Raw genomic sequence first — 23,004 nt, 5'->3', positions numbered from 1 at the left:
GCTTTTTAATAACTCTCATGGAGTGTTAATTAATACTCTTGTCACTTTTTTATAAATATCAAATATGCAGCATATTATCGTAGCTTCCGACATTTAGCATTTATTATCTTTGTATTTGTTTGTTTATTTTCTTTTCCTTTTATATCCCCATAGCCTGCACTGAGCTTTGTTCTGTATGCTTTGGCGGGATTAATAGGCTTCATTACTCATTACCTCCTCCCTCAGTTTCGTAAGCAGCTGCCTTGGTTTTGCTTTGCACACCCAGTACTACGGTCCCGGGAGTACAACCAGTTTGAAGTTCGTGGTAAGTATTGTCTAACTCAGGGATGTCCAACTCCGGTCCTGGTGGGCCACAGTGGCTGCAGGTTTTCATTCTAACAATCTTCTTAATTATTGAGCTGTTTTTGCTGCTGTATAACTTGTTTTGCCTTAGTTTTAATTGATATGACTCAGACCCCTTAGTTGTTTCTTTTTCCTTAATGAGCCACCACATGACCAGCTAACCTGAAAATAAAGAAAGGTGAAGGTCTCGATCATGTTGGTCTACTCAGATCACCAAAACATCTTGAAGATGGTCTTAGAAAAAACAGAAAACCAACAGTCTGCTGTGGCAGAATGAAAGCAGCAACAAGTCATTATATTCAATAACAGCTTTGATTAGCAGCAAGAATTGGCTTCTCATTAAGAAACTGGTTGGACTGAAATTGGCTGGAGTTTGATGTTCCAGTTTAGCTGGTCATCTGTTGGCTCGTTTCACGTCTAATTTCTGTTTGGCTGCCATTTAATAAAGAAACAAATCAATTCAGAGAACTGAATCCTTAAAAACAGGGCTATTAAAATGAAGGGAAAAGGAGTTAATTAGCAGTGAAAACTGCTCGCTGATTAGGAAAAGGGTTAGAATGAAAACATGCGGCCCACCAGGACCGAAGTTGGATACCCCTGGTCTAACTGAACATGGGCAGTCAGGTATTAATTACATTTATGAGGTTACCAAATGCAGGCAAAAAGACAAATGAATCTATGTGTTCTGAAGTAAAAGTCCAAAATATAAAACTGATGGAAACTATAATAGTAATTATTGGCTTTATGAGGGCTGTAATTACTATTAATTAAATAATGTGCTTCTTTGTAAATCAAGAAACATTATGCAGAACTTTTGTGTGTAGACTTTGGGTTCATATGTTGCAAGTACTGTAACCAGTACATATCATACTACAAAAGTTAACATACCTTTAAATCTAATGTTTCTGCCACTACATTGACTACATAATTTATATTCTGCATTCTGTACACCTAAAGTTGTTCAATAATAAATACACGCATGTATATGTACTTAGTCTTTTCTGACTCTTGCACATTAGTCAGTTATTTTAGTTTTAACCACTTGAGAAGCAGTTAAATCCTGCAATGCACAGTAAAAATAATGAGATGAGGTTAATTTGTACCAACAGTTAAACTCTGAAGTGGTAAATTAGCTCAAATAAGAACATCAACAAATTCACTACATCTTTTATTCATATATATATATATATATATATATATATATATATATATATATATATATATATATATATATATATATATACAGTGGAACCTCGGTTCACAAACGTCTCGGTACATGTACAAATCGGTTTACGACCAAAAAGTTCACCAAACTTTTGCCTCGGTTCACGACCACTCACTCGGTATACAAACAAGCCAGTTTCCCTTTCGGTTTGTACATGTTCAGTCTGTCCCTGTGTATTTCCTGTGCAGCGAGCGAGCGAGAGAGAGAGAGAGCGTGCGACACACACACACAGAGGCAGCACGAGAGTGAGAGACGCGCACACACACAGGCAGCGCGAGAGTGAGAGACGCACACACACAGGCAGCGCGAGAGTGAGAGACGCACACACACAGGCAGCGTGAGAGTGAGAGACGCACACACACAGGCAGCGCGAGAGTGAGAGACGCAAACACACAGGCAGTGCGAGAGAGTGAGAGACGCACTCACAGGCAGCGCAAGAGAGAGAGCTGGACGCATAAGGTAGGAAGGCAGTTAAAGAATGCACTGGGCTTGATTTTGTTTTCACTTCTGTTTACAGCGATTGGTTCGTAGCGTGCATTGTTGCAACGTTACTTTTCTTGGTGGTTTATTAAATTACGGATTTTTTCAAATGTTCATTTTTTTCCCCTGTGCTTAAAACTCATTAAAAAAAAAAAAAAAAATTAAAAAAAAAAAGTGTTTTTAGCCAGCGGTTGGTAGCGCTATAGCGCGAACTATTGCAGTGTTAGTTTTCTCTGTTGTTCAAGGTTTTCTCAGTGTTATTCAATGTTTTTACATTTAGTTTACTATTACGCTGTACATTCTATGGTTTAATTAACTATATTTGTGCTTAAAACTTAACAAAAAATATATATATTTACATATAGTTCGTATGGTCTGGAATGGATTAATTGTATTTACATACAATCCTATGGGGGAAATTGCTTCGGTTCACAACCAAATCGGTTTACAACCAGAGTTTTGGGACGAATTATGGTCGTGAACCGAGGTTCCACTGTGTGCATGTATATATGTGTATATATATATTTATATATATATATATATATATAGATATATATATATATATATATATATATATATATATATATATATATATATATATATATATATATATATATATATATAGATATATATATATAGATATGTATATAGATATAGATATGTATATAGATATATTTTAGATATATAGATTTATAGATATCTAGATATAGATGCAAATGTTACTTTTGGCAGGCGTTTCGCCATCTTCTCCCAACGAAAATCGCTGCAACATCGGTGTGACATGTCGGGGCATTGTATCGTCGTAAATCCTGCCTAGGGGTTTCCTTGAAAACCATTCGTACAGATGCTGTTGGATTGGACTGAGCGATTTCATGCATGTGTTTGTATGATTTAGCGAAGGGATTGATGGTTCTGAGCATGGAATCTAGCTGGAGAAGTACATTTTCACTGCATGCATAATTTGCTGTACTTTGTATGTGTACTTTAGTAGCTTGCGCTGTGTCAAAAACATACAACTGTCCATATCCTGGAGAGGTAGAAGTATTAGCGTATAGTGGAGAGATTTGGTGATAAATTTGCCCGTGTATTTTAAAACAGTATGGTCCGTGGCTAGGAGGTTGAGTTATCTGTGCACACATGGAAGCAAACACTATAGAAAGGTTGTATTATCGAATGTGTTCACGATCATTTTTAGCTTCTGATGTTTGCTGTGTAAGAAGCTGTTGTAAAGACACAGATGGCTCCCGCAAGGGTGGTAAAGCTACTTTACCGTTGTGGCAGCACCTCGAGTACTTGTTGGATATATTACACTCAGCAGGCCAGTATATTGCATGACTGGAAGACGACATGGAAGACGACAAATAGGAATCGAGAAATGCTGTATCAGCTGTGTGTGGGCGGGACCGGTTTTGAAGTGGAAGCAGATGAACCAGAAGAGAAATTATATATAATATAAATATACACACACACACACACATATAGTATATATACAGGTAAAATTCTATTATAACAAACTCGAATTTTGTTGTAATGAGATTCTGTATTTGTTACTATAGTTCTTTCTTTAACTTGTATCCAGGCATTTGCAATCATTTCAGTAGCTTCTTTCGCGTTACTTTTAATCTCCTCCTGCCTACAAGTTATGCTGATGAGAATTTTTCTCAGCATTTCCTTGCAGTAATATGCTTTCAGGGTGCAAATGATGCCCAAATCCAACAGCTGAAGCGCTGCCGTGCAATTGGGTGGGAGGTATACAAAGCGAACATTATCTGACTGTGGAAGCATGCTGTGGGCAGCACAGTTATCAGTCAGGAGCCAAATCATTATTTCTTCTTCATATTGTGAGGTTTCTGAACTCTTTTGAGACCCACCCACTCCCCAAAAAAAGGGAACGACACGCTGAGGTGCGTCCTGAAGCGTGATTGCAGCGTCTGTGGAAGATTGTTTGTCCGTTGCTGGGGCAATATATATATATTTACAGTGCTGCAGTGAAGCGCCACAGAAGCAAATCATAAAAGATCAGGGTCGCGCTATAAGTCCCTGTCTTGCACCCCAAAACACGAGGCTTAGTCTCAGTACTTTAGCAAAACCAGCTTTATTCAGCTTGAAACAGGAACGACACAGTTATTTATTCTAGCGTGATCTGCCACTCTGCTATACACAGACATAGCAGTCAGGAAGGAATGTGGCCAGGTCAGTGATCAAGTAATCCTGTTACAGTATCTGCATTTACAATTTACGTGCTCCTAACCTTGCATCACCCATTTAGATCTTTTCTGTTTACTTTGGCGGAGAGACACAGCTTATCTGTGAGCCTGCTATTGCCCCGTACAGACGCGGAGATCGCACTTCGGGATGCTCTTCGGCTTGCTGTCTAGTTGTGGGAGGTCCCAAGAAAGTTTACAAACCTCACATTTTCTTGAATGAGTGCCGCATTAATAGGAATGTTTCTTGAACGAGCATCACTGAACCACATAAAAACGGCTTATTCTACGTCTTCAAATGCAGCAGTTCACATACGTTTACAACCCGAGATTTTTCAACTTTTTTTGCTCTGTCTTTCAAGAAAGTTGACAGTGCCAATGGTGACATTCCGAATTCATTGGCAACGTCTTTTTTTCTTTTTGCAGCAATCAAGAGCTGCAAAAAATTAGGGTTTTTTTTTCTAATATGAACTGTTATTGTTTTTCTGTGTCTGCCGTTTCTATAGGAGGGTGACAATGAGTTAAATTCCAGAGGATGTTTTTCAAATTTTGACGAGCAATAAGTTAAAAGGGTATCACTGAAAACCGCAGGAGACAAAAAAGGCAAAAAAAAAAAACAGTATGAGGAACGTTTGAAGAAAGAATAAAAAATTCGTGTTTCTGTTTGGGGATCGTTGTCCACAACTGAGCTGCAGCCACAGAACTAACTGCTCTGTGGATGATTCATTCAGGCATTTCAAGGTCTTTTGTGCACTTCGTTATAATGAAAGTATCTGCTGAATGTACTTCGTAGTAAGGAGATTTCAATAGACTCATGTCATATGGGGAAGCTGTCATATATAAAAATATCAGTGTATCACAACCATATACAGTATATATGGATATAAAATGTGTGTGTGTGTATGTATATACAGTGAGGAACATAAGTATTTGAACACCCTGCGATTTTGCAAGTTCTCCCACTTAGAAATCATGGAGGGGTCTGAAATTCACATTGTAGGTGCATTCCCACTGTGAGAGACAGAATGTAAAAAAAAAATCAGGAAATCACATTGTATGATTTGTACAGAATTTATTTGTATTGCACTGTTGCACATAAGTATTTGAACACCTGAGAAAATCAGTGTTAATATTTGGTACAGAAGCCTTTGTTTGCAATTACAGAGGTCAAACGTTTCCCGTAGTTCTTGACCAGGTTTGCACACACTGCAACAGGGATTTTGACCCACTCCTCCACACAGATCTCCTCTAGATCTGTCGGGTTCCGGGGCTGGCGCTGAGCAACATAGAGTTTCAGCTCCCTCCAAAGATTTTCGATTGGATTTAGGTCTGGAGACTGGCTAGGCCACTCCAGAACCTTGATATGCTTCTTACGGAGCCACTCCTTGGTTATCCTGGCTGTGTGGTTCGGGTCATTGTCATGTTGGAAGACCCAGCCACGACCCATCTTCAGTGCTCTGACTGAGGGAAGGAGGTTGTTGCTCAAAATCTCACAATACATGGCCCCATTCATCCTCTCCTTAATACAGTGCAGTCGTCTTGTCCCCTTCGCAGAAAAGCACCCCCAAAGCATGATGTTTCCACCCCCATGCTTCACAGTAGGGATGGTGTTCTTGGGATGCAACTCCTTCTTTTTCCTCCAACCACGGCGAGTGAAGTTTAGACCAAAAAGTTCTATTTTGGTCTCATCTGACAACATGACTTTCTCCCATGCCTCCTGTGGTTCATCCAGATGGCCATTGGCAAACTTCAGACGGGCCTGGACATGTGATGACTTGAGCAGGGGAACCTTCCGTGCAATGCGTGATTTGAAACTATGACGGCATAGTGTTCTACCGACAGTGACTTTTGAAACTGTGGTCTCAGCTGTCTTCATGTCATTGACCAGCTCCTCCTGTGTAGTTCTGGGCTGATTCCTCACCTTTCTTATCATTTGTGATACCCCACGAGGTGAGATCTTGCATGGAGCCCCAGTCCGAGGAAGACTGACCGTCGTCTTTAGCCTCTTCCATTTTCTGACAATTACTCCAACAGTTGATCTGTTTTCACCCAGCTGCTTGGCAATTGCCCCGTAGCCCTTTCCAGCCTTGTGAAGGTCCACAATTTTGTCTCTGGTGTCTTTTGACAGCTCTGTGGTCTTGCCCATGGTAGTAGTTGGAGTCTGACTGACTGTGGGGTGGACAGGTGTCTTTAAAGAGCTCAGACAGGTGCTACTAATTAAGATTACTAAGTGGAGTAAAGGTGGACTTCTTAAAGGCAGAGTAACAAATCTTTGAGAGCCAGAATTCTTGCTGATTGTCAGGTGTTCAAATACTTATGTGCAGCAGTGCAATACAAATAAATTCTGTACAAATCATACAATGTGATTTCCTGAATTTTTTTTTACAGTGGGAATGCACCTACAATGTGAATTTCAGACCCCTCCATGATTTCTAAGTGGGAGAACTTGCAAAATCGCAGGGTGTTCAAATACTTATGTTCCTCACTGTATACAGTACACCCCCAAAATTTGCGGGGGTTATGTTCCTAGAGTACCCGCGAATTGTGAAAAACCACAAATTTTGGATGTGGTTAAAAAAAATGTCTATTTTCATAGTTTAAACCCTAAATATGCCCCCAAAACACTTTAAACTCGGCTTAATACATTACCGAAAAATAAACAATGTAAAGGTAAACCTGTGTACGCTACTGCTATGTCTCCCGCAGTGCTAGAATGTAAAATACTGATGTTACCGCTGTATGTACTGTACAGTAATCCCTCCTCGATCGCGGGGGTTGTGTTCCGGAACCCCCCGCGAAAGGTGAAAATCCGCGAAGTAGAAACCATATGTTTATATGGTTATTTTTATATTGTCATGCTTGGGTCACAGATTTGCACAGAAACAGGAGGTTGTAGAGAGACAGGAACTTTATTCAAACACTGCAAACAAACATTTGTCCCTTTTTCAAAAGTTTAAACTGTGCTCCATGACAAGACAGAGATGACAGTTCCATCTCAAAATTAAAAGAATGCAAACATATCTTCCTCTTCAAAGGAGTGTGCGTCAGGAGCAGAGAATGTCATAGAGAGAGAGAGAGGGACAGAGAAAAACAAACAATCCAAAATTAATACATGCTGTTCAAGCTTTTAAGTATGCGAAGCACCGTGCGGGAAGCATGTCGCTTGACAAAGCAGCTGCATGGAAGGGAGCAATGTGAAGATAATCTTTCAGCATTTTTAGACGAGCATCCATATCGTCTAGGGGTGCGAACAGTCCCCCTGCTCACACCCCCTCCGTTAGGAGCAGAGAATGTCAGAGTAAGAGAGTGAGAAAAGTAAACAATCAAAAATCAATACGTGCTGTTTGTTCTTTTAAGTATGAGAAGCACCGTGCAGGAAGCATATCGCTTGACAAAGCAGCCACATGTAAGCCCAGCAAGGATGGCAGCAATGTGAAGGTAATCTTTCAGCGTTTTTTGAGGAGCAGCCGTATCCTCTAGGGGTGCGAACAGCCCCCGTGCTCACAATATATTTGAGTAGTTTTATTTAATACTAATACGCGCTCTGGTTGAGTAGCTTCTCAGCCATCTGCCAATAGCGTCCCTTGTATGAAATCAACTGGGCAAACCAACTGAGGAAGCATGTACCAGAAATTAAAAGACCCATTGTCTGCAGAAATCCGCGAACCAGCAAAAAATCCGCGATATATATTTAAATATGCTTACATATAAAATCCGCGATAGAGTGAAGCCGCAAAAGTTGAAGTGCGATATAGCGAGGGATGACTGTAGTTCATGCAAGCATGTTTTTATTGCCAAAAGCCTTAGACGGTGCAGCTCATTTCAGCAGCATCTTGGGGCTTTAACCCTTAAACTGCCACATACTTTGTGGTTAATGCATCTCTGGACGCCAGATACTTTTTTACTGCACTTTAAGTAAACATCAAAATTAACAAAGAAAAAGTGGAATATTAATGGAACACTTTTTTCTTGCAAAGAGAATCACAATTACTGCAACACTGAACATTTTACACACTGCTAATGAACTGTAAAAAGTATTTTAAAAAACTACTGGAACAATATGTACAAAGTGCAACTGACGCCATGGATGAAACTCTGTAAATCACTGAGCCAACTGCACTTGAACTGGCTGCACGCAAGCACACAGAGGTAAGCACTGATGCTGGCAGGCTAGTCGAGTGCAGCGGCTGAATCCCACAGACAGTGAGACTGCAGTACTGAAGGGTGTTACGCAAACACAGGAGATTGTAGAGACAGGAACTTCATTCAAACACTTCAAACAAACATGTCTCTTTCAGAAGTAAAAGGAGCTCAGTATGCAGTTAGTTATAGATTAAAGAATAGACAAACATCATAGGGGAGCACAACCCCCAACAGGAGCAAAGAATGTCTGGGGGAGGAGGAAGAATCAAAGCAATCTGCCAAAAAGGACAGGTGCTGTTCAGGCTTTCAAGTAAACGGAAAACACAAGAACACTCAGCTGGAAATGTATCACAGTTAATCAGCAGCAAGGAGAACTGAATAACACTGTAGTGGTTCGGTGCCGCTAAGATTCACACTGTCGAGAAGACAGTGAATTATTTATTTTTATGGTGGAGATTCCAGGGATGCACCCAGCCTTGACCCGACCCGCGGACACTCACAAACAGAGTCAAAAACAAAGCAAACTGGTAATCAAACAGCAAATAAAGAATGTAATGAAAACAAATGAAATAAGAAAACAATGATACCACCCCTGTTCCCCTTACGGTGATTACACATTAAATGCAAGAAAGCACAAACAAAACGCACACAGTAAATCATGAAAAAGTTCATGAAAAATGGCAACAGATAAAATGTAATGATGAAAATAGATAGTCTAGATATCCGCACGTTGAATGATAATGTAAAGATAGTCTTACCGGTAGTTCCTGAAATGGTGGAAACGGGTGGACGGGTTCAGGAGTGCTCCTTTCTTTGCAAGATGGCCATGAATCCAATTACAGTCCTCATGTACACAGGCAAACGGCAGACAATTCAGATGCACGAAACGATCCAGGACAAAATGAATAAGTACAGGTAACCTATGTATATGTGTGTATGTGTGTGTATATATTTTTTTTATATATATATATATATTTATATATATATATATATATATATATATATATATATATATATATATATATATATATATATATATATATATATTTATATATATATATTTATATTTATATATATATATATATTTATATTTATATATATATTTCTATATATTTATATATATATTTATATATATATTTATATATATATTTATATATGTTTGCAGTTGGAGATCCACAAAGGGAGAAAAAACGAATCACGTATCATAAAATAGTTTTATTCCTGAGCTTTCAACCCCTATCAGGGGTCTTCATCAGAGGATAATGCTTAGACTTACAAGAAGCAAAGGCAATATATAGCAACACATTCAGAATGTCTGTTGATGGCGTTTTCATCTGATAGCCAAGACTCGGCCAACTCTCTGGCGCTTTTTGTACTGGCCTTAAATTTTACCATCAACAGACACTTGGACATAAACCCAGCATATGCCAACTTAAGAAGGACATATACACATTAATTAAACTATACAACCCCCTCTTGATTATACTGACTTAGTCACCTCCACCCACCCCCCCCCCCCCCCCCCCCATACTGAATGTGTTGCTATATATTGCCTTTGATTCTTGTAAGTCTAAGCATTATCCTCTGATGAAGATCCCTGATAGGGGTTGAAAGCTCAGGAATAAAACTATTTTATGATACGTGATTCGTTTTTTCTCCCTTTGTGGATCTCCAACTGCAAATATGCAAACCGTATCACAGACCTTCTCTTCCATAAATTATATATGTACAGTACTGTGCAAAAGTTTTAGGCAGGTTTGAAGAAATGCTGTAAACAAAGAATGCTTTCAAAAATGGAAGTGTTGATAATTTATTTTCATCATTCAACAAAATGCAGTGAATGAACAAAAGAGAAATCTACAGTGCATCCGGAAAGTATTCACAGCACATCACTTTTTCCACATTTTGTTATGTTACAGCCTTATTCCAAAATGGATTAAATTCATTTTTTTCCTCATCATTCTACACACAACACCCCATAATGACAATGTGAAAAAAGTTTACTTGAGATTTTTGCAAATTTATTAAAAATAAAAAAATTGAGATAGCACATGTACATAAGTATTCACAGCCTTTGCCATGAAGCTCAAAATTGGGCTCAGGTGCATCCTGTTTCCCCTGATCATCCTTGAGATGTTTCTGCAGCTTAATTGGAGTCTACCTGTGGTAAATTCAGTTGACTGGACATGATTTGGAAAGGCACACACCTGTCTATATAAGGTCCCACAGTTGACCGTTCATGTCAGAGCACAAACCAAGCATGAAGTCAAAGGAATTGTCTGTAGACCTCCGAGACAGGATTGTCTCGAGGCACAAATCTGGGGAAGGTTACAGAAAAATTTCTGCTGCTTTGAAGATCCCAATGAGCACAGTGGCCTCCATCATCCGTAAGTGGAAGAAGTTTGAAACCACCAGGACTCTTCCTAGAGTTGGCCGGCCATCTAAACTGAGCGATCGGGGGAGAAGGGCCTTAGTCAGGGAGGTGACCAAGAACCCGATGGTTACTCTGTCAGAGCTCTAGAGGTCCTCTGTGGAGAGAGGAGAACCTTGCAGAAGGACAACCATCTCTGCAGCAATCCACAAATCAGGCCTGTATGGTAGAGTGGCCAGACGGAAGACACTCCTTAGTAAAAGGCACATGGCAGCCCGCCTGGAGTTTGCCAAAAGGCACCTGAAGGACTCTCAGACCATGAGAAAGAAAATTCTCTGGTCTGATGAGACAAAGATTGAACTCTTTGGTGTGAATGCCAGGCGTCACGTTTGGAGGAAACCTGGCACCATCCCAACAGTGAAGCATGGTGGTGGCAGCATCATGCTGCGAGGATGTTTTTCAGCGGCAGGAACTGGGAGACTAGTCAGGATAAAGGGAAAGATGACTGCAGCAATGTACAGAGACATCCTGGATGAAAACCTGCTCCAGAACGCTGTTGACCTCAGACTGGGGCGACGGTTCATCTTTCAGCAGGACAACAACCCTAAGCACACAGCCAAGATATCAAAGGAGTGGCTTCAGGACAACTCTATGAATGTCCTTGAGTGGCCCAGCCAGAGCCCAGACTTGAATCCAATTGAACATCTCTGGAGAGATCTTAAAATGGCTGTGAACCGACGCTTCCCATCCAACCTGATGGAGCCTGAGAGGTGCTGCAAAGAGGAATGGGCGGAACTGGCCAAGGATAGATGTGCCAAGCTTGTGGCATCATATTCAAAAAGACTTGAGACTATAATTGCTGCCAAAGGTACATCGACAAAGTATTGAGCAAAGGCTGTGAATACTTATGTACATGTGATTTCTCAGTTTTTTTATTTTTAATAAATTTGCAATAACCTCAAGTAAACTTTTTTCACGTTGTCATTATGGGGTGTTGTGTGTAGAATTCTGAGAAAAAAAAATGAATTTAATCCATTTTGGAATAAGGCTGTAACATAACAAAATGTGGAAAAAGTGATGCGCTGTGAATACTTTCCGGATGCACTGTAAATCAAATCAATATTTGGTGTGACCACCCTTTGCCTTCAAAACAGCATCAATTCTTCTAGGTACACTTGCACACAGTTTTTGAAGGAACTCGGCTGGTAGGTTGTTCCAAACATCTTGGGAGAACTAACCACAGATCTTCTGTGGATGTAGGCTTCCTCACATCCTTCTGTCTCTACATGTAATCCTAGACACACTCGATGATGTTGAGATCAGGGCTCTATGGGGGCCATACCATCACTTCCAGGACTTCTTGTTCTTCTTTACACTGAAGATAGTTCTTAATGACTTTGGCTGTATGTTTGGGGTTGTTGTCCTGCTGCAGAATAAATTTGGGGCCAATCATACCCCTCCCTGATGGTATTGCATGATGGATAAGTATCTGCCTGTATTTCTCAGCATTGAGAACACCATTAATCCTGACCAAATCTCCAAATCCATTTGCAGAAATGCAGCCCCAAACATTCAAGGAACCTCCACCATGCTTCACTGTTGCCTGCAGACACTCATTATTGTACCGCTCTCCAGCCCTTCGACGAACAAACTGCCTTCTGCTACAGCCTAATATTTCAAATTTTGACTCATCAGTCCAGAGCACCTGCTGCCATTTTTCTGCACCCCAGTTCCTATGTTTTCGTGCATACTTGAGTCGCTTGGCCTTATTTCCACATTGGAAGTATGGCTTTTTGGCTGCAACTCTTCCATGAAGACCACTTCTGGCCAGACTTCTCTGGACAGTAGATTGGTGTACCTGGGTCTCACTGGTTTCTGCCAGTTCTGAGCTGATGGCACTGCTGGACATCTTCCGATTTCGAAGGGTAATAAGCTTGATGTGTCTTTCATCTGCTGCACTAAGTTTCCTTGGCCGACCACTGAGTCTATGATCCTCAACGTTGCCCGTTTCTTTGTGCTTCTTCAAAAGTGCTTGAACAGCACATCTTGAAACCCAAGTCTGCTTTGAAATCTTTGTCTGGGGGAGACCTTGCTGATGCAGTACATTGTGTCTTGTTGCTGTGGTCAATCTTGCCATGACATGAAACTGTCTTCCACAACCTCACCTTGTTAGCAGAGTTTGGCTGTTCCTCACCCAGTTTTAAGCCTCCTACACAGCTGTTTCTCTTTCAGGTAATGACTGTGTTTCAACCTACATGTGACATTGATGATCATTAGCACCTGTTTGGTATAATTGGTTGATCATACACCTGACTATAATCCTACAAAATCCCTGATTTTGTGCAAGTGTACCTATAAGAATTGATGCTGGTTTGAAGGCAAAAGGTAGTAACACCAAATATTGATTTGATTTAGATTTTTCTTTTGTTTGCTCACTTTGCATTTTGTAAATTGATAACAATCATTATTTATATTTCTGAAAGCATTCTTTGTTTACAGCAATTTTTCATACCTGCCTAAAACTTTTGCACAGTACTGTGTGTGTACAGTAATCCCTCCTCCATCGCGGGGGTTGCGTTCCAGAGCGTACCAGATTTGCGCAGAAACACAGGAGGTTGTAGAGAGACAGGAACGTTATTCAAACACTGCAAACAAACATTTGTCTCTTTTTCAAAAGTTTAAACTGTGCTCCATGACAAGACAGAGATGACAGTTCTGTCTCACAATTAAAAGAATGCAAACATATCTTCTTCTTCAAAGGAGTGCGTGTCAGGAGCAGTGACTGTCACAGAGATAGTCCTATTGATTTGTTTGCTTTTCTCTCTGTTTGGCTTTTAAGTATGCGAAGCACCGCGGCACAAAGCTGTTGAAGGCGGCAGCTCACACCCCCTCCGTCAGGAGCAGACAAAGAGAGAGAGACCGAGAGAGACAGAGTTTGTTTTTCAAGCACAAATCAATACGTGCCCTTCGAGCTTTTAAGTATGCGAAGCACTGTGCAGCATGTCGTTTCAGGAAGCAGCTGCACAAAAGATAGCAACGTGAAGATAATCTTTCAGCATTTTTAGACGAGCGTCCATATCGTCTAGGTGTGCGAACAGCCCCCCTGCTCACACCCCTTACGTCACGATCACAGAAAGTCAGCGCAAGAGAGAGAGAGAGAGAGAGAGAAAGTAAGCTGGGTAGCTTCTCAGCCATCTGCCAATAGCGTCCCTTGTATGAAATCAACTGGGCAAACCAACTGAGGAAGCATGTACCAGAAATTAAAAGACCCATTGTCCGCAGAAACCCGCGAAGCAACGAAAAATCCGCAATATATATTTAAATATGCTTACATATAAAATCCGCGATGGAGTGAAGCCACGAAAGGCGAAGCGCGATATAGCGAGGGATTACTGTATATAAAAATATAAACTTGTGTGTGTATTAGTCCTCACAGTATTTTTCAAAATTATACTGGTTTTACAGTATTCGGCGGTATTTTTTTCCCATGTATGAGTGGATGTTAACCACATTTAGACTGGCTACGAATAACCTATTCCACTGTCATGATCATTGTACATTGTACAAAAAAACATTTTAATGTGCACACAAGTATTAATACAGGTTTGCATGGCCCCATAAAGTGATAGTTTTCAAGGGGGTGACACTAATGAAGAGAAGGAATCACATTGCATGACAGCTGCAGTCAAAATATAGAACCTTTTTATTGGTCATTGTCATTACTTGATGGCTGAGTAAAGCACTTGACACAAAAGCACATTTTGAGAAAAATAAACTTGGAAGTTCAAAAGAATGTGCTACTGCTACAAATTAATTATGAACTGGACCAATATAATGCATCTTGTTATACATGTACCTTTTGTGAAAGTGTTTATTTGAACTTGAACTTAAGTCTTCACACATTATACACTTCATGTCAAAATTTTGTCATTAGTACTATAACATGAAAAAAGTTTCAGTTTTAGCTATATGTTCAACATTTCTTGTATTTCTCGCATTTCCTGTCATCCTACATTTACACAGATCGTTGTAGACACAGAACACTCATGAAATGCTTGTGTTCCAAATAATATATTGTTTACCTTATACAACTCCAGGCTTGTCACTCCCAGATAAAACAGACTTGAGCTAGGAGAAATTTTTGCCCGAGTTGAGCTGTGGCGGTGGGGGGATGAGATAGCAGTCTGCCTGCTGCTTGTGCTGATCGATACATTTACAAAACAAAAGATGCTAATGGAGAGGTACAAAGGAATTTAAGGTGGCCCGGGATTACAAGTTTTTTCGTAGGCTTCAGGGATTCTAGTGTTAAGCATTTTATCACATAATATATTTTTGCCTTGCATGTCTTTTTTCCCAGATGCTGCTCAACTCATGTGGTTTGAAAAGATATATGCTTGGCTGCAATGCATCGAAAAATATTTTATCTACCCTGCTGTGATTCTCAACTCACTTACTACAGAAGCACGAGCTGTGAGCAGCAGTCCTGAGAAACTTTGCATTAAGTAAGTTGTTTTTGTCCTCTTTCCCCCTCACATCTTTATAAAAGTGATATTTTGATTATAGCATTTAATCAAGGTTTGAATAAGCTAAACAATTTTAATACAAGTCCTTTATTCAAAAAGGTACACTTCATTAGTATTAAGCTGTTCTCTTTTTTTTTTTTCTGATTGCTACAACTTTAGTTATCAACAAGCTAAGTGGCCGTACAGTAGCCTAATATATAAACCTGCTTGTGTAAGTTATGGTAATTACATCAATATTTGTTTAATAATTTCAAAATCAAGTCTTTAGGGTAAAAAAAAGCAACAAAGATGTTTTTAGAACTTTAGAATTAGTAACAAGAAAACTAACACTACCCCAATCCAGTTTCTTTAATTAATGATTAAAATACCTTCTACAGTTTAACAGGTTTCAACATAAAATTGTTAACTTTTCATAAATAGTAAATGCTTTTTGATGCTGTCTAGAGGAGAGTAATCCTTTATAGTTGGGAGACATGTGAGTAACAACAAAAAAAGTTGTAAATACAGACTCTATAGAGAAAGTGTACTCACATATAATGAAGGTTGCCTGTACCTTTTGTCAGAATATACAAAGAATGGTAGCAAACTGAAATACCATCTTTATACCACTTACACTTATTCTGCATCAGCTCATTTCATCTTTTAATTTCCTGACTCTCAGATTTAGAAGGCACCACTGCCCCTTCATTGCCATAACCCAACCTTTTTTTCATGCCCCACCTCCTTGTCTGCCATTTGTTTTTCCTTATTGCTATATGTAAAGCTAATGTCACGTTACAGAGTTTCCTGTCAGAGGGGATGTCAAACTTGATGACCGCAGTAGGAGATCTTGTCGTCAGAGTGCATCAGTTTATAAAACTAGAAGTCGCTGGGGATGTCAAATTATGTGACTACGTAACTACTTTCCAGCTTTGTTTCACATTTCTGAAGTAATCACAAGCTTGTCCCTTTTCCTGGCAGACAATAACGTATTGTGTGATAGAGGTGGTGCTTATGCAAAGGGTTTACAGATACAGCAAGGTTAGCTGCAATCTCGGTCTTAATGTTTCCCCAATACCCCCCACCCCCCCAAATTCTCTTGTATTGCATAAAACATGAGACATCAGATAGCTTCTGTTTGCAAGGACCTAAATGCTGTACCTGCGTTTCTTGTTCCTTGTTGCTGCATTATTTGTATTGAACTTCAGCTGAGCATTTTTGGTTCTTTGCTATCTTGCACACAGCACTTGCCCCGTGACAAAATAGGATTTGATTTTGTCTGGGGAAATCGCAGACAAGTCAAGCTGAGTTGCACACTATGCAACTGCCCCCGACACTTTAAAATTATGTACATTGTTATTTTACATGATCAATGTTTTTTTTTTTTTGATAAAATGAAATAAAAGAGAAAAAAGAAACCAATAACAACTGATTTTCAGGGTATGTGACAACATAAACACAAACACCCACCACACCCCACCTGAGGCGGCTAACTAAACAGAAACACAATAAGAAGATGATAAAAAAAAAATAAAAAAAAATTAATGGTTCAAATGACACATGCACACCCCTCGTAGGAGCACATGGCAAAGAGGGAAAAAAAAACAATGAGGAAAGGTGGACAGGAGAGACTACCTTATGGTAGAACCCACAACCAGCTCTATACTAACTGAACAGTATAAAACCAGTCATAAATAGTAGAGCTGTAAGAGTGGTTGATCTGACATGCGGAGTATTTAAGAAGGATAGGATTGTAAAATGAAGACTTCTGGATTGCAGGATAGACAAGGGCAAGAGATTTCTAGCAGGAGTCTAAAAGCAACTTGGCTGCAATGGTTGCTGCCATTAAAAACCTCTGATCAGAAAGATAAAAGTGAGGAACGAGGCAAATGTTTTAGGAGGAAAAGATTTTGAGGGGACAAATGAACTGGGGGAGAGAATCATATAGAGAGATTCAGCCACAGCGCCAGAGTTCCGTATAGCCAAAAGCCATTCCCAGAGCTTGTGGAGGAAGTAGCCAGGGACTTTGAGAGGGCAAGTTCTAGTCCCATTAGATGACTTCTGTGGAGTATAGGGTACAGTCTATGGACAAATTTAAAATTTGTGTGCTGGCACATATGATTTTCAGAGCAATTTTTGATATTTAGGAAGATGGCTTGCCAGCAAAATGTAGAGAACGGGGAAAGGTCTGTTAGACAATTAGGCATTATTGGGGGTATTTTGAGGAGGAGGAAGTAGAGACCAGGGGCCTCATATATAAACAGTGCGTATGCACAAAAATGTTGCATAAACCCGTTTCCACATACACTTTGGGATGTATAAAAATTAAAGTTGCTGTAAAATCACGCACATTTTCATGACATCCTCCCTCTTTGTGCACGCAAATTTCTGCTTGATTTTGCAAACTAGTAGCACCCAGCATCAAAGCAGTGCTACTGTTTCTTTGGGGTCTCCCTTTTTTCAGATTTACAGTATATCAATGACACAGGATTTATCAAATGTATTGAAATATATTTAGCATTTATCGTGTGTGTGTGTGTGTGTGTATATATGTATGTATGTGTATATATATATATATATATATATATATATATATATATATATATATAATATAGGCACTTGATTGTAATCATTCTATAACAATGTAATGGTGCACGTAATGGCCAAATACCATAGCTGCTTTAGCATTGTTACTCTCAGTGCACCACTATTTAAACCCATTGTATCTCTGTTTGGAATCACAGCTGTACATCATCTGTTGGGAAACATTTATAGCACATGCTGACTCAGGAGAGCCACCAGCATCTGCATGAATTCCACTCAGCCATGTGCACAGTCTATTTGAACTTAACCCATCCGGCAAACACTTTAGAGCTTTTCCTACACGGACCTTCAGGCTCAGAAACAGTTTCATCCTTGAGCTATAAATGCACTGAATCAGTCCGTCAAGTGCTCCCGGTAGAACTATTTGTACTTATGATTACAATTACCTCACTGTAAACTAAAATGCTTCCATATGATACTCAGATGGTGGGCTATGACTCGCATTTTTTTGTCGACTTTTACATCTCACCACCTGTTTTTAATTTCGGGCACCGTGCAACTTTCTGAACTTGAACTTTTGAGTGTCAATCCATCAAGTTCCTTTTGTTGCTCATACCACTACCAAAGCCACCAAAAGGTAAGTTTTTCATTGCCTCCACTTCACTGAGTAGGACCTCAACTTTGCGTTTGGTGAAATTCTTCATTTTCTTTGTGTGCTTTTGCCATTGTCTTTTAACAAACACTTAACTAAAGGGGTTATTTATATTGATTTATATATTCAAATATGTGACATTCTGGGATCAGTCAGGGTGGGGTGGCGGGCACGTACACGTGCATTACATTTCACGGTGACTGGAATTTATGGAGCAGAAATGCATGGAAGTTGACTTGCGTACAGTTTTGTGCATCTGAATTTATTTGTGCGTATGCACAATTCCACTTTTGTCTGTCCGCCATGTTTTAGTGTGACTTGTATGGATGGCATTGTACATGAAGCCCCAGGTACAGTACTGGTTTGGACTTAAGAGAAAGGGTTGAAGCAAATCAGTCCACATGTCCTGAGCACAGACCTCAACTGCAAAGAGAAAAGGTAGTGGTCAATTTTTATTTTTAAATAATTTAAAGTTGCTACCACTTATTTCAAATCTAAGCATAATATCCAATGTGACAGGCACACATTCCACTGTACAGTTTACACACTGTCTTGTTCTGCAAAACTCCAGTTTTCCACTACAAAAAAAAGAGAGAATCACACTAGCAAAAATGTGATTAAGAGCACATTTTCTTTTTCTTTTATGTGATTTAGTGATTTTGTAACTGTTAAACTATTAATTTAAATAAGAAAAGGTAAATGTTACACTTTTGAGTTTTTCGATTATCCTAAGTAATAAAAGAGATTAGGAAGTAAGGGATTAGTGATTATTTGACTGTGTGTGACTACAGGAATACACAATACTCCTACAACACATGAAAATTTTGTGAAGTACATTAATCCCTCCTCGATCGCGGGGGTTGCATTCCAGAACCCCCCGCGAAAGGTGAAAATCCGCGAAGTAGAAACCATATGTTTTATATGGTTATTTTTATATTGTCATGCTTGGGTCACAGATTTGCACAGAAACACAGGAGGTTGTAGAGAGACAGGAACTTTATTCAAACACTGCAAACAAACATTTGTCTCTTTTTCAAAAGTTTAAACTGTGCTCCATGACAAGACAGAGATGACAGTTCCGTCTCACAATTAAAAGAATGCAAATATATCTTCCTCTTCAAAGGAGTGCGCATCAGGAGCAGAGAATGTCAGAGAGAGAGAGAGAGAAAAAAGCAAACAATCAAAAATCAATAGGGCCGGACAAAGCAGCTGCAAGGAAGGAAGGGAGCAATGTGAAGGTAGTCTTTCAGCATTTTTTAGAGGAGCGTCCATATCCTCTAGGCCAGTGTGTGAACAGCCCCTCTGCTCACACCCCCTCCATTAGGAGCAGAGAATGTCAGGGAGAGTGAGAGAGACAGAGAAAAACAAACAATCAAAAATCAATACGTGCCATTCGAGATTTTAAGTATGCGAAGCACCGTGCGGGAAGCATGTCACTTGACAAAGCAGCTGCACGGAAGGGAGCAATGTGAAGGTAATCTTTCAGCGTTTTTTTAGGAGCAGCTGTATCCTCTACTGGGCAAACCAACTGAGGAAGCATGTACCAGAAATTAAAAGACCCATTGTCCTCAGAAATCCGCGAACCAGCAAAAAATCCGCAATATATATTTAAATATGCTTACATATAAAATCCACGATAGAGTGAAGCCGCGAAAGTCGAAGCGCGATATAGCGAGGGATTACTGTATAGGTATTTAAATAAAGGGAACATCTTTTTTAGATTTGTATGTTAGTAGTAGTTGTTCTTTTTAAAATTTTATTTCAATACAATGCATTTATCTGTACTGTTTAGTTTAGCCAAACCAGCATCTTGAAAAACTTGTGCCTTGGTTATTTCCTAATCTGCTATCCATTCTTTTTTCACAGTATTCGTGCCCTGTTCATCACTGTGGCTGGGATGAAGCTTTTACGGTCTTCATTCTGCACACCTTCACAACAATATGTAACCCTGTGCTTCACTGTGCTTTTCTTCCGTTGTGACTATCAACGCTTCTCTGAAACTTTTTTAATTGATTATTACCTCATGTCTATAGTATTCAGCAAGGTAAGTCACTCAGAAGTGCATTTTATGTGCCACCTTTATAATACATAATGATGCCATTTCTAGCAGTGGTCTTAGTTCACAGGAATAATGTAAATTTTAATTTACTCTTGCATGTAGTCTTCCTTAATGCTTTTGTCTTTAGTAAGAAAAAGTTTACATACATTTTACAAAGGGCAGAGTTTTAGTTAATTTACAGATGAACTCATTGTGATTTTATTTTTTACTTACAGCTGTGGGATCTACTGTACAAGCTACGTTTTGTTCTCACCTACATTGCACCTTGGCAAATCACCTGGGGCTCAGCCTTTCATGCATTTGCACAACCATTTGCAGTGCCCCGTATCCTTCAAATGTTTTTAATTGTTGTTAATTTTTGATTTTTTTCAATAAGGTGTTTACTGTGGTCATGTGAAAAAGGAATTTTTCCAGTTTCTGAAAGCTTGTATGATGCTTATATTTTAATTTTCTAAACCTCTGATTAAATTGGAAAAGTCTGTATTGTATTATCCCTTAATTACTTTTAGCTGTTTTACTTTTGGGTCACATGGTAGCACAGTTGTAGCACTGCTCTGTCACAACAAGTAGGGTCATGTCCCAGGCTGTCCTGGAGTGGATTTTGCATGTTCTCCCTGTGTCCACATGGCTTCTTTCCACATGTTCCTGTTTCCTTCCACAGTCTAAAGGGCACGTAGGTTCAGTTGATTGCCAATGGTAAATTGGTCCTAGTGTGGTGAATTAGGTGAAGTTCTGTTAGATTATTGACATTGATCTTCAGTTTCCTTAATTCATAGATATTTTTATACTATAGAATGATTGACTTGACATTGCTGTATTTGTTACCACTCCTGTGTGGTTAAAATCAAATTATACCACACTTTTCATATTTGTATACTGTTAGGATCCTACAGCTAATCTCCAAAGATTTGCTAATCATGTACACCATAAGCAAATTGCAATTAGTTGTATGTGTGCTTTTATTTTTGTTGTTTGCATGAATTCTTCTGATCAGCTGTTATATTATTTAGCTTTGTGCCTTAAGATTCATCAAAAATTTCTCTCTCCAGTATTCAACGGATCTCGTTGTTTTAGGTTTCCCTGGTACCGAAAACATTGATATCTCAGTGATGTGTCTGTGTGTCACAGTTTCTTGAGAACGGTCTAGAGCTAAAAGGCCTGGATGCAAAAATACCAAAATCAAAACTTAAGCCTGTTATGAGATGAAATCTGCTGATTAGTTTTTGAGCCAAATCGTGCAAGAGAAAGAGGCAGTCTAGAGGAATCCTTAAATAGTGTATTTCTGCAATTCATTATGAATTCTTCTCATCAGTTGCTATCGTAATGACCTATTTTATGATCAAAAATATCAGCATCAGACTGGTAAATAATTATTGAAACATTATAGAATAGTTCAGATAACATAGTTCCTAGGGCACAAAGCCAACTATTGTTCACGTCCAAATTATTCATTCATTTTTTTAAAAGCACTAGATACGAGAACTGTTAGCTATCAAAGTTATACCATACCTTGACGTTTCATGCTTCAGATTCGGCAATGCTATTCATCCAGGCAATTTTGTCTGCTGTGTTTTCTACACCTCTCAACCCAGTATTAGGGAGTGCAGTTTTTGTGACTTCCTACACACGACCAGTAAAGTTCTGGGAGAGGGATTATAAGTAAGTTGCTTTTTATTTCATTATGTAAAATGTTACGCACTTAATGTTTTTTTAAACTTGTTTTTATTTCTGCTTAACTGGAATTTATTAACTTCCTTTCTAGTTCTTTATTTTCCACCAAATAATTGATGCAACATTCTGCTTTAAATTGCTTTTACATCCTCTCTTTTGGTGGTTGAATGATTTAGATTACACAGAGTGCTACTTTATTGCAAGTGTAAAATGATTTACATTCAGTATTTATTTGTACTTATGGACGTAGAGGGCTTACACGTTTGCCTCTAGGGCTGGATCCCGATTCGAATCCTATTCACAGTGCTCCAGTTCAATTGAATATCAATTGTATCTTGACTGAATTAGCATGCATTGATATATTTGAAGTGGTGGCTTTATTAGAATTTAACCGTGCATAGAGAATATTAATGTGACAAATTTCAGTGACACTTTATTTGAAGGGTGTCTACATAGTAACTTCATAACATATGCATAATCATGGAATGACATTTAAAAAGAACTACTTGATTAGTAATGAATAGTTAACATCAGTATTTGTAGAAGATGTGGAACAAAGTATCATTGCACTCTGTCTTTTTTAAACTTTTACACAGCGTTGCACTCATTCAAAATTAACCATTATTTTATCGCCACATCAGAGTCCACACGTATTATGGTGGGGGGGGGGTTGTCCTTATTTTAATACATGCAATGGCATCTACTTTATAAACAATCTATAAAATAATCAAACATTGCTTCTTAAATAATAATTTTTATTCAATAACCTGTTTGTGTGTTATGAATCTTCATATAGACAACCTTCAACTAA

General features: G+C 39.0%; 1 protein-coding gene across 2 annotated transcripts in view; it reads left to right on the top strand.

Annotated features, from left to right (window-relative positions):
• The window catches only part of LOC114652766 (pecanex-like protein 1), a 149,863-nt gene that overhangs the window by 91,119 nt on the left and 35,740 nt on the right, over positions 1-23,004 (top strand). For both annotated transcript variants that reach the window (XM_028803094.2, XM_028803086.2), the window contains exons 20-24: positions 154-304; positions 15,123-15,267; positions 20,330-20,507; positions 20,738-20,846; positions 22,052-22,181. In XM_028803094.2, the coding sequence (XP_028658927.1) occupies positions 154-304; positions 15,123-15,267; positions 20,330-20,507; positions 20,738-20,846; positions 22,052-22,181 (713 nt within the window). The remainder of the gene's footprint in view (positions 1-153; positions 305-15,122; positions 15,268-20,329; positions 20,508-20,737; positions 20,847-22,051; positions 22,182-23,004) is intronic.

This window comes from Erpetoichthys calabaricus, chromosome 1 (assembly GCF_900747795.2).
Source record: "Erpetoichthys calabaricus chromosome 1, fErpCal1.3, whole genome shotgun sequence".
Lineage (NCBI taxonomy): Eukaryota > Metazoa > Chordata > Cladistia > Polypteriformes > Polypteridae > Erpetoichthys > Erpetoichthys calabaricus.
The sequence above is the reverse complement of the archived record's forward strand: the minus strand, read 5'-3'. Positions and strand labels throughout refer to the sequence as shown.